Source organism: Curcuma longa, chromosome 2 (genome assembly GCF_044706935.1).
Source record: "Curcuma longa cultivar G26 ecotype Majalengka, Jawa Barat chromosome 2, ITB_CL_G26_1.1, whole genome shotgun sequence".
NCBI classification, from domain to species: domain Eukaryota; kingdom Viridiplantae; phylum Streptophyta; class Magnoliopsida; order Zingiberales; family Zingiberaceae; genus Curcuma; species Curcuma longa.
Genome location: NC_133862.1, coordinates 7,302,664 through 7,313,943, shown reverse-complemented (window position 1 = coordinate 7,313,943; position 11,280 = coordinate 7,302,664). Strand labels below are relative to the sequence as shown.

At 44.3% G+C, this 11,280-nt stretch overlaps 1 protein-coding gene and 2 pseudogenes across 1 annotated transcript; 2 read left to right on the top strand and 1 right to left on the bottom strand.

Annotated features, from left to right (window-relative positions):
* Positions 1-767: 767 nt before the first annotated feature.
* Positions 768-1,756, top strand: LOC141821508 (UDP-glucuronate 4-epimerase 1-like; annotated as a pseudogene).
* A 590-nt stretch (positions 1,757-2,346) lies between these two features.
* Positions 2,347-5,789, bottom strand: LOC141822496 (DEAD-box ATP-dependent RNA helicase 35-like). Its single transcript, XM_074709944.1, has 2 exons — positions 4,734-5,789; positions 2,347-3,419 (listed from the first exon to the last, which is right to left on the bottom strand). The coding sequence occupies exons 1-2, from the start codon at positions 5,684-5,686 to the stop codon at positions 2,555-2,557; spliced, it is 1,818 nt and encodes a 605-aa protein (XP_074566045.1). The 5' UTR covers positions 5,687-5,789; the 3' UTR covers positions 2,347-2,554.
* A 3,305-nt stretch (positions 5,790-9,094) lies between these two features.
* On the top strand, positions 9,095-11,266 carry LOC141820146 (uncharacterized; annotated as a pseudogene).
* Positions 11,267-11,280: the final 14 nt, after the last annotated feature.

Genomic DNA, 11,280 nt, shown 5'->3' with positions numbered 1-11,280 from the left:
ACAGTGTGTACATGCGTGTCTAATAGTTATCCAAATGAACAAGTGTCGGCCAATAGGAAGCTGACAGCGCAAAAGGCGAGTCCAATCAGCCGATCTCCATGCTCTATCCCCCTCCCGGCCGCCTCCCCCCACCCCAAACACAAATAAGGCCCGCCTCCACTCCTCCGCCGCCCCCCTCCCCCTCACACAAAATACGAGCATCCCCCGGCCCCCCCCCCCCCCCCCCCCCCCCCAAAGAAGGGCCCCCGGCCGTCGGCGCTGCCCCCCCCCCCCCCCCCAAAGAAGGGCCCCCCGGCCGTCAGCGCCGCCCCCAAAGAAGGCCCCCCGGCCGAAGGGCCCCCTCGGCCCCCGCCGCCCCCCCCAAAGAAGGGCCCCTCGGCGTCGGCGCCCCCCCCTCCCAAAGAAGGGCACCCCCCGGCCGTCGGCGCCGCCGCCCCCCCCCCCCCCCCCCCCCCCCCCCCAAAGAAGGGCCCCCCCCCCCCCCCCCCCCCAAAGAAGGGCCCCCCCGGCCATCGGCGCCCCCCCCCCCCCCCCCCCCCCCCCCCCAAAGAAGGGCACCCCCGGCCGTCGGCGCCGCCCCCCCCCCCCCCCCCCCCCCCCCCCCCCCCCCCCCCCCCCCCCCGAAGGGCCCCCCGGCCATCGGCGCCCCCCCCCCCGGCCGTCAGCGCCGCCCCCCCCCCCCCCCCCCCCCCCTGGCCGTCGGCGCCGCCCCCCGTCAGCGCCGCCCGCCGAAAGAAGGGCACCCCCTGTCCGTCCGGCCGTCGAGCGCCGCCTCCCCCGGCCGGCCAGCGCCGCCGACACACACGAGCAGGGGCCCGCCACGCTCGACGGTGGGCCCGCTTCCCCGGCGTCCAACTCCGGGGAAGCTCAAGATCGAGCGGGCGCACAGCATCAATCACCAGTTCCACCGGTGCTTCGCCTCCACGGGCACCATGTTACTGTGGGCGCTCTTCTTGATCGCTCTCACTGCCTCGTACCTCAGCTTCGAGAGCTTCGTCGATTCCTCCTCGCGCTACTTCAACTCCTCTTGGGGCAGGATGCGCTGGGAGATGCAGATCCGGGCGTCCGCCGCCCGCGCCGCGCAGAAGGCAGTCCGTGCTCCTCACCGGAGCCTCCGGGTCGGCACGCACGTGTCGAAGGCCCTCTGCAAGCGCGGGGACGGCGTCGTCAGCCTAGATAACTTCAACAGCTACTATGATCCGTCGCTGAAGAAGGCCTGCAAGGCGGTGCTGGTATCGCACGGCGTGTTCCTGGTGGAGGGCGACATCAACGACGGCCGCCTTCTCACCAAGCTCTTCGACATCGTGCCCTTCACCCTCGTGATGCACCTCGCGGCGCAGGCAGGCAGGCGTCCGCTACGCCATCGAGAACCCGGGGTCGTACGTCCACAGCAACATCGACGGCCTCGTCGCCCTGTTCGGCTCGAGGCCTGCAAGTCCGCCGATCCGCAGCCGGCGATCGTCTAGGCGTCGTCTTCGTCGGAGTATGGCCTCAACGAGAAGGTGCCATTCTCGAAATCCTACCTCACCGACCGCCGGCGTCCCTCTACGCTGCCACTAAGAAAGCCGGGGAGGAGATCACCCACACCTACAACCACATCTACTGCCTTTCCATCACCGGCCTCCGGTTCTTCACCGTGTACAGCCCCTAGGGCCGCCCCGACACGACCTACTTCTCCTTCACCCTTAACATCCTCCAGGGCAAGCCCATCACAGTCTACCGCGGCAAGAACAGGGCCGACCTCGCCCGCGACTTCACCTTCCAATGGTTGGATAACTACTTATCATGAGTGTAATCTTATCTTATCATTCTGGTTGGAAAACTAGAAATATATGTAAAGCGAGATTAGAGAAGTTTTTCTTAGGCTGCGTGGCATTTTGGTCATTCCACTGCTTTAAAATATTCCGCATCGTATTTTGGTCATTTCGCCTTTTATGAGATTCCACGCCGTTACGGGCAATTTATTGGTTCTTAAAATATTTAAATTATACATTTTATGCTTTAAATAAATAAATAATATAAACTATTTATGAATTTAATTCATAACATGATAAATAAATAATTTTAAAACTCTTTTATTTGCTTGATTCAAGCATCTAACCAACAAAATTGTATAAGAATTATTGCTTTTGTTTCATTAACAGTTTACTAAGGATAAATTCTTATAAGCCAAATCTTAATTTGTAACTTGTAAATTTAATCAATCTTAGCGATTCTCAAACACACACGTCAGTCATTAAATGATGTGAAAGAGGACAAGCAGACATTAGTCCTGATTATGATTTGAAATCAACTAACCGTATAAGTCCTATTGAAGTGAAGAACACAGAGGAAATCAACCAAAATTACAGCATTTTCTGTGAAAGTTAGAACACGAGAGTGAGTTCAATCTGTAAGCTTACAGCAATAAGTTTACAAAAAACTTTAGATATCTAAAGTCATTTAATCAGCACTGGTAGATAGACTGAGATTTACTTCTAGAGCTAAATCAGTTTAATGTGCAAGTGATGAGAGCTAGGCATGAGAGCTAGGCATACAAAGTTTGACAGAAAAATCACATCTCACCCCTATAGCCTCCAGAACCAAAATAGTCTCTTCTTGAACCAGCAATGGCTATAGATTTCTGGTGCTCCAGCTTGGGACAATCGCGGATTCGATGGCCAAGGCCACCGCAGTATGCACAACCCTTAACTCCACTAGCACTCATAAGAACATCACCGTCTTCCATTGGATCATTAAGCTCTGCCAATACTGGAGGAATTCTTTGCTTCGCCTCTTGCAGTAGGTGCTTTAAGTCGAGGAGTGTCGTCTCTGTTTGGTTCTTGTTGATGAATGTTGTCGCAATGCCTGTTTTTCCACACCTTCCAGTTCGTCCAATTCGATGTACGTAGTTTTCAATTTCAGCTGGCATGTCGTAGTTTATTACATGTTGAATGTCAGGAAAATCAAGCCCCTTGGAAGCAACATCAGTGGCCACCAAAACATCCTTCTTGCCAGATTTAAAAGAAGCTATCGCATATTCTCTTTCTTCTTGGTCCTTGCCGCCATGGATAGCAACAGCTTCAACACCCTTATGAAGAAGATACTCGTGAATATCATCTACATCAGCTTTATTCTCACAAAAAACCAAGACTGGTGGTGGTGTCTTCTGGAGGCATTCAAGAAGATACACAAGTTTAGCTTCTTGTTTCACATACTCAACCTCTTGAATGACATCTAGATTTGCTGCTCCGGCTCTTCCAACATTTACAATTACAGGTTTCACCAAAGCATTCTTTGCAAAGTTCTGTATCTTTGTTGGCATGGTGGCAGAAAAGAGCAAGGTTTGCCTTTGTGATTTAAAATGATCAAATACTTCCCTTATATCCTCCTCAAATCCCAAATCCACGAGTCTGTCAGCTTCATCCAATGTCAAGTAACTGCAGTAAGAAATGATGTTAGAATCATCATAAATGTGAAACTAAAACAGATCTAAACTCAAGAAGAGAATCAAATACCAACTGAAAATTAAAAGATCTATTTGGCATAATTAATGAAGTATCCTTACCTTTTATATCTAGAACAATTACTCAAAATCAGTAATTTAACACTTACCTAAAGATATATGAGATTTACATAAATGAACTACAAGGATGAGTAACAACATTTCTGCTTCCACCAACAGGAGCACTATCCCAATATCAAAGAATTCTAAAACTGATTACTTTAAACATACTACACACTCATATAGGCAAAATTAAATAAACCGTTATCTATATAAGATTAAGAGTGAAAAAGAGCTGGCCCACCTAATGTTTTGGAGTGGTTAGAATTTGGTGGACTCAACATGATAATATCTCGTAACATGAGGCAGATTTGTTTTATAGTGGTAATAATAGAGTACCTAGATTATAGTCAAGCAAACAACTATCTCCAAAGTGGTGTTCAAAATCACATTAATGAAGATAAATAACCATATCTGGATTTCTTGTGTCCTGTGCTCATTAGATGACAAACTGAGCCTAAATTCTCCTTATGTTAGTTGCAATGATGCAGGATGCTTTTCATCTATTTATACTTTGTTATTGCCCATTTCTGTCACTATTGTGAGAGTCAAGGTATTGCATGATTCATTGATTATACCTTGCCTCCAAGATATTCAAAGGTAGTTCTTTTTGTTTACTTATTTTTGTTTCCTTTTCTTTACTGTAATTAGGGTTATAGAACTAGTCAAAAGGAAAACAAACTAAACATACATGAAAAAAGTTAAGATCCTTGGTCACATTGGTATGCTTCACCAAACCACTTAATTTCTGTTAGCATATGTGGAGATGTAGAATGCCTATTAATTCAATTTCTGTTAGCTATGAGTGAGGGCTTATAGTCAGAAATGAATCCAATGATACTACAAGATGTAAGAAAGGACATTTAAATCCCTAATTCCTCTATCATTAACATAATAAGTTGTAGCTATAAATCACAACTGTATTATATGAGCTACATATGCACCGGATCATTTCCCTTAATTAATCTATGTGGAAGGTAATATTGTCTAATCCATTCATGAAAGGTAATCTTGTCTAATTCTTTCAGAAACCAAGTAAAAATATCAACACACAAAGTTTATATTTTGTAACAAATAACTTGAATATAATCAAACAAGATGTTGTATTTTCAATTAAGTTAATTTGCACATATATCTCTAGAAGGTTACAATGAATTAAAGCTATGTTGACATAATAAAAGAATAATACCTGCAGTTATCAAGATTCATCTTTTTCTTAGCAAGTAAATCTTTCAACCTCCCTGGAGTGGCGACAACAATATGCACCCCTTTCTTGATCACCTCAAGTTGAGACCTCATGTCGACCCCGCCAATACATAACAACGGCCTCAATTCTGGGTAGCCATGCTGCCTCAGAGGAACAAGGAACTGCTCTACGACCTCATAAGTTTGACGAGCAAGCTCCCTCGAAGGGCACACCACGAGTCCAAATGGACCCTCACCGGGCACTATTGGCATCATAAGCTCATCTTGCAGCGCTGTCATAATCAGAGGGAGCACAAAGACCAATGTTTTGCCCGAACCAGTGAAGGCAATACCGATCATGTCTCGCCCCGACAGGATTACCGGAAGGCCCTGCACCTGGATGGGGGTAGGCTGAAGGATCCCCTTTTCTTTCAGCTTCTGGAGGACAGGCTCCGGAAAGCGCATATCGCGGAAGTTCCTGATCGGGGGTGGCACGTCGTCGCCGTCGACGAGGATGTGCCACTTGCGGCGGATGGCGTCGGCTTGGGCCGCAGACATCCGTCGGATAGCGAGCGGTGGCCTCCACCCAGTGGGCATCGGCTCGGTGTAGGTGATGCCCTTGGCGAGCTCACGGACGGACATGAGAGTCTTCCGATCGGAGAGGTGCTCGATCATCTCCTTCTCCTGCTGGACGAGCTGCTCGGTAGGGCTGACCTCGGGGAGCTCGCGCTTGAGCTGGGAGGCCTTGACGAGGAGGCTGGGTTTAGCCTCGGCGATCGGGGGGTGTGGATCGGAGGCAGGGTCATAGGATTGGGCGGCGCCGGAGGAGGTGGATAGGGTTTTGCGCTGGAGAACCTTCTGGGCTTCCATAGCCCGGCGTTTGTGGACAGGGATGTAGTCTTCGTAGTCATCATCGTCGTCCTGACGTTCATGTCGTTTTCCATCGGTGGTGGCCATGATTAGAGGGGGGGAGAGCAGGAGACGGCGGCTGGAAAGAAGGAAGAGGAATCGCTGTCGGCGAGCGAAGGAAACCGGAGGTGGAGACAGAGAGAAGAGGAGCAGCAAGGGTTTCAGCAATTCCAATCGGAAATTGTATAGCCCTAACTCACCTAAAATAACTATTTTATAGAAGAATTTTTTTATTTTCTGTTTTTTTATTTTCTAATTAATTTCTAGAAAATAAAAAATCTGTTTGATATGATATACTATTTTTTATTTTTTTAAAATAAATTAATAAATATATTTAATTTATTAATATAAAAAATTATAAATAAAATAATTTTTTTAATAAAAGATATTTTTAAAATAATTTAGAACGTTCAATATAATTAGATTAATTGACCACATCTATATAAGTACCGAACGAACTAATTTATTATTTAGTTGGTCTAATTAAATTATTAAAATAATTGATTATGTTATAGGAAAAAATATGGAATAGATAAATAAAGTTAGTTTCGAAATAGATTAATGATTAATTATTTCTTTTTGAATTTAAAATAATTATTTTATATGAATAGATATTGAAACTTTGTGCAAGAAAAAAAAAGAAATTAGAAACACAATGGGAAGTGAATCAATTTATCCAAATCATAGCAGCTGGTTACTTTCTTTGCTATGATTTGATTTTGATTCTTTCTCTTGCAGCAGCTGGTTACTTTCTTTGCTATAATTTGATTCTGGCATATCTTTACTATGATTTGATTTTGATTTGTTGCCGTAATCTTTGTTTCTAATTTTGTTGATTTAATTTCTTTTCAGTAATTTCCTTATCAGATATTTGATGATAAATTTTTTTATTAAATAATTAAATATAAAGTAACAAAGTTCAGAGTTGCTAAAGTGTTTGATCAAGATCGAGCCTTCGGACACAAGATCCAATTTTTGCGAAGATGGGGCTTTTTCTTCTTGGATTTCTCTCTAACTAGACAAATGAGATCTTTTTTGGAAGTTTTGTTTCTGAAAGAGAACTTTTTCCTGGGCAAAAGCTCGGAGTTGGCGACATCCAAGGTCTCCTTCAGAAGGGAGATCACCTTCAAGGAGGACCGAACCTCGTAGGATGGCGAGAAGTAGGAATTCTCAACGACGAGGTCTGCGATGGATGTAGCTACCTTCTCGAGGCCGAGCTTCAGGGATGCCGTCGAGGTCGGGTCGGTAGAAAAGGTGCTGCAGCGATGGATTTCAGCATCGACGGCGCGTCTAGATTCGTCGAAGCGGATGAGGAAGGCAGTGAAGGCAGGTGAGGCGGCGCTGGAAGTGGCACTCCGGGCAACGGACTGCTAGAGGCGAGACTGGTGGAGGTTAGAGAGGCAGTTGTGCCTTCGGCTGGGCCTCCTAATTAAAGCTCAATTTCGTTGCGTCGTTCCGAATACTCGTGAATCGACAAGGAATCCATCATTCCTCCTCCCGACGACCAGCGAGATGTAAGTGATAATTTTCGGATCTTCATTAGTCAGCGGTGCCATGAGCCGCGGTCCTTTGCCTGGTCGCGTGATGGCGCCAGTAAGCAAGGACCTGCCTTCATCTCGCTGAGGTGTGGTGGCGCATCGGTTAACTTGAATTCCTCAGTCTTAGGACGTGCTTCGTGATGACGGAGAAGGGAAAATGTCGCGTTTTTATATTTTTCCAGTAGTTTTTATTTTTCACAGAAAATAATATTTTATCATTTTTTTATTTTCTTAGAGAATGTCTTCTTATTTATCAGAGAATGAAATTGAAAAACACAAAATAAATAATAATTTTTAGAAAATAAAAAAATAAATAATAAAAACCCCAATAAATTATAAAAATTAATGAATTTATCTATTTTAAATAAAATTAAAATTCTTAATTGGTTATTCTTTTGATCGAAAAGAACTAGAAGTGGAAGAAGAGAGAATAAAATATGAGGTTAATTTGAATATTATAATATGATATATATATATATATAGTCAGTCCTGCATGAGATTATTATTTCATATATAAAAAATAATTCAACACAGAATCATTCCCTTTTATTTAAGATGATAAATAAATAAAATATTTATAAATAACTTTGATATTCAACTTGATAAAATTTTATTTTGTTTATTTAATACACAGTAAATTAATTAAATAAATAATCTTAAATGACTCATTAAACTAAATAAATGAGTTTGAATATATATATATATATATATATATATATATATTTATCTTATTAATATTTATGAATAATATTGATAAATAAATTTCCTCAACTATACTTATAAGCACATATTTATTAATAAAACTCTTATCAACTTGTCAAATAAACAACAAAACTTTTAAAATCATAAAATAAATTTATATTATCAAACTCAATAATCAACTAAATAAATTTATAAAAATTTTAAACAAATTCGAATTAAGAACTTGATAGTATTTAAATGAATCAAGCTTTAGCCAAATTTGAAACAAACTCAAATTCATAAAAAAATTAAACCAAATTTAAATAATTATTTTAATGACATAACTCACTTTAGATTTGGCTTAGCTTGATTTTGTTATTTTATCAAATAAACTTAAATACCACGTAGCTTAACTTTACTCTATTATTATTTTTGTATTTTATTTAATGTAACTAATATATTAAAAAGATGGATGATGATGTAAAGTGGTCCGAGCAAAACAAAGATAGATATGAACAAGAAATGTGGGGTTGGATTTAGAATGAAGTCATTGGCTTGGGACACCAACATGCTCTAGCCATGGACGCTAGTTATCGGAGCTCACAAGCACTTTGGAGGCCCAACGGTCAGATGGCAATGGTTTGTTTGCTTCCTATTCATGCCCAAACCTGTTCTTTGTCTTCTTTCTTTTTTAATCCTTTTCTATCTATCTCAATTACAGTGCTAGTTAATCAAACTTCACACCTAAAAGAAACAAATAAAAAAAAAAAAGATGAAATTGTTCGTAGTTTAGCATTTAGAGAAGCATGCTGTCAGTCCTCACTGGCATTAGCATTACTCGTATTGAATGAGCCCAGACTGCGAGGAGACCAGCAGCAGCGCAGCAGCATCCATCTTGCAACCTTACTCCAATTGCTGATTCAATCAAACGTAGACAACTCGTGCATTTCTCCCACTTCTCCGAGCACTTGTGACTGCGCATGCACCACCACCGCCGCCGAACAAACACCATGTACGTCGTTCCTCCTCGGCTTCTTCCTCCCGGTCCCGGGTACGTAATTCTCTCTCTTTTGCCTACTTTATTCATGTGTTGCTTGGTAGTTTCTTTGTCGATGTTTTTGATGGTTAATTCAGAAGAGATGTCTCAGTTTGTTAGTTCTTCGATGAAGGTTTTAGTTAAAGAAATGATGCAGATAAGGAAAAGAACAATTAGAGAGATCGAAGAGTAGTGAAGAAGATGAGCACCAGAGAAAGCAGTCGCATGCAGCTGTCGGAGATCTCCCGGGGAGCTAAAAAACTGACCCAAATGGTCTGCTCATTGTTCAAGGTCCGGAATTTCGATGGCAGGAGCAAGCGCATCCGCGATGGTCATGTGAAAGATGCTTCGAGCGTGACTGCGAAATCCGAGGAGAAGTTGGAGTCGGAGACAGGGAGAAGGAACAACGACAGAGGAGTCGCGCGATCGAGAAGGCTCGGAGTAGAGGAAGGCGAGCAATTCGGGAGTCGTTCTTGGAGGAGCTGCTGCCATGAGGAGGAGGTCAAGAAGGTGATCAGAGAGAGCTTGCTTCTGAGCTCCTGTGACGATGAGAAAGCATCTTCTAGCAGATCGTTAGGGTCATACCTCAGAACCGACGAATTCAGCTCGTCGTATCGCGAGGCGGAGGAGGAAGCGATAAGGATCAAGAATTTTGTGAAGAATTCTTCGCGACGAGCTCAATCAAAGACGGCAACCCCCAACTTGATTGCGAGACTCATGGGCTTGGAAGAGCTCCCTGCGAGAGAGCCTGCTGCTGCCCATTCAGCTGAAACCAAACCGCAGAGGTGCCACAATGCACCAGAGAGAGTGACTCTTCGGAGCATCATCGAGAGAGAAAAGGCCGAGAAGCACGATGGCTCAGGTTTTTCAGATCGAGAAGCCAAATTCTGTTCGAGAGCAATGGAGGTAACAACAACTTGGGGTGGGGGAGAGGAGCAAGAGGGCTTGAAAGAACCGACGCAATTGCTTAAGTTGGAGGACGAGGAAAAGCTAAAGGAAGTAGGGATCTTGAAGAAAGAAGAAGAAGAAGAAGGACAAAGTCGAGCCTCCATCGAGGATGAGAAGAATGCATGTTTCTGCAGATTGTAAACAGAAACTAAAGAGGGTCGATGGAAGGCAATGTTCAGATGTTCTTTCCACACACCATCGATCTTCTCGGAAAGTCTCAGCGGATCCATTGCCTCAGGCCATGAGAAGTGCAGCGATATCGGCAGAGCCGCAAAGAAGGCCGGCTACAGCAAGTGCAAAGAGGGGCATGGAGTCTGAGAGATGTTTAGCAGCAAATAATTCCACAAATCCTGCAAAGAAAACAACTGGAGTCAAACCAATTCAGAAGGTTAAGTGTTTTAATCTCTCTCTCTCTCTCTCTTGATTTGCAGGTCGATCAAATTCTTAAGCATTGTTTTGAATGTTCATGAAGAAGGCCCTCTGTTTCTGTAGACCTCGAGTCGGCAAGAAGAAGGAACCAGCCCTTCCAGCAAGAAACAAGACGACGACGACGACGATGAACCAGTAATCAATATTTCACCTGCTGTGGCTGAGGCTGCTCAGAAGAAACAGGAGAGCTCGAAATCTTCCAATAATGGTGACAAAGATTTATATATTTAATAAAAACATTAATGAATTTGATAATAATTACTCTCTAGCAATTTCAAATAATTATTATATACTTATCTATTTCGTGACTTTTTTTGATCTATTTCTCTTGGAACATTAATCAGTCGTACTGACTAACTCGTTCGTCCTCGTTTCTGTAACAGAGGTATCCAAGAAAGATCCGAAGAGCCTCTGCGAAATCATGCCAAAATCCAATAAAGCTGGAACAGGCTGCTGCTCTGGCAAATCCATCAACGACAACCTCAGCAACTCCAAAAGAGCTGCAGCTGCAGGCGAAGTGAATCATCTGGAGAACTTGCTCCTCAACTGCCACTCCTTCCTGCTCCACGCTCGCGAGCTGAGCATTGATGATGAACCAGCAATCGCCAACAACTCCGACGCAGAGGCCAAGTTGTACCTGAGCTGCGCAGAGGAGTTGTTGCTGCGCAAAAGACGATGTGATCGGGAGTTGCTGATCCACCACCCTCTGTCGGCAACTCGCTCGTCGGAGCGCGCGTTACCAGGAGGTGAGATGGTGGGGTACATTTGCGAGGGGATCAGGAAGCTTAAGCTTGGCGATGCAAGAAGAAGGACGGTCTTTACGTGAGGCTGGAGAGGGATTTGGAGTGCAAAGATGTGGCGCCGAACGCCATGTGGGACGAGGGATGGAGGGAGGGCGTGGGGTGGGAGACGGCGGCGGCGGAGGTGGTCGGTCGGATAGAGCAGATGCTGGTGACCGCGCTGGTGGAGGAGGCGGCTATGCAGTTGATGAAGTGAAATAAGGAGGATTA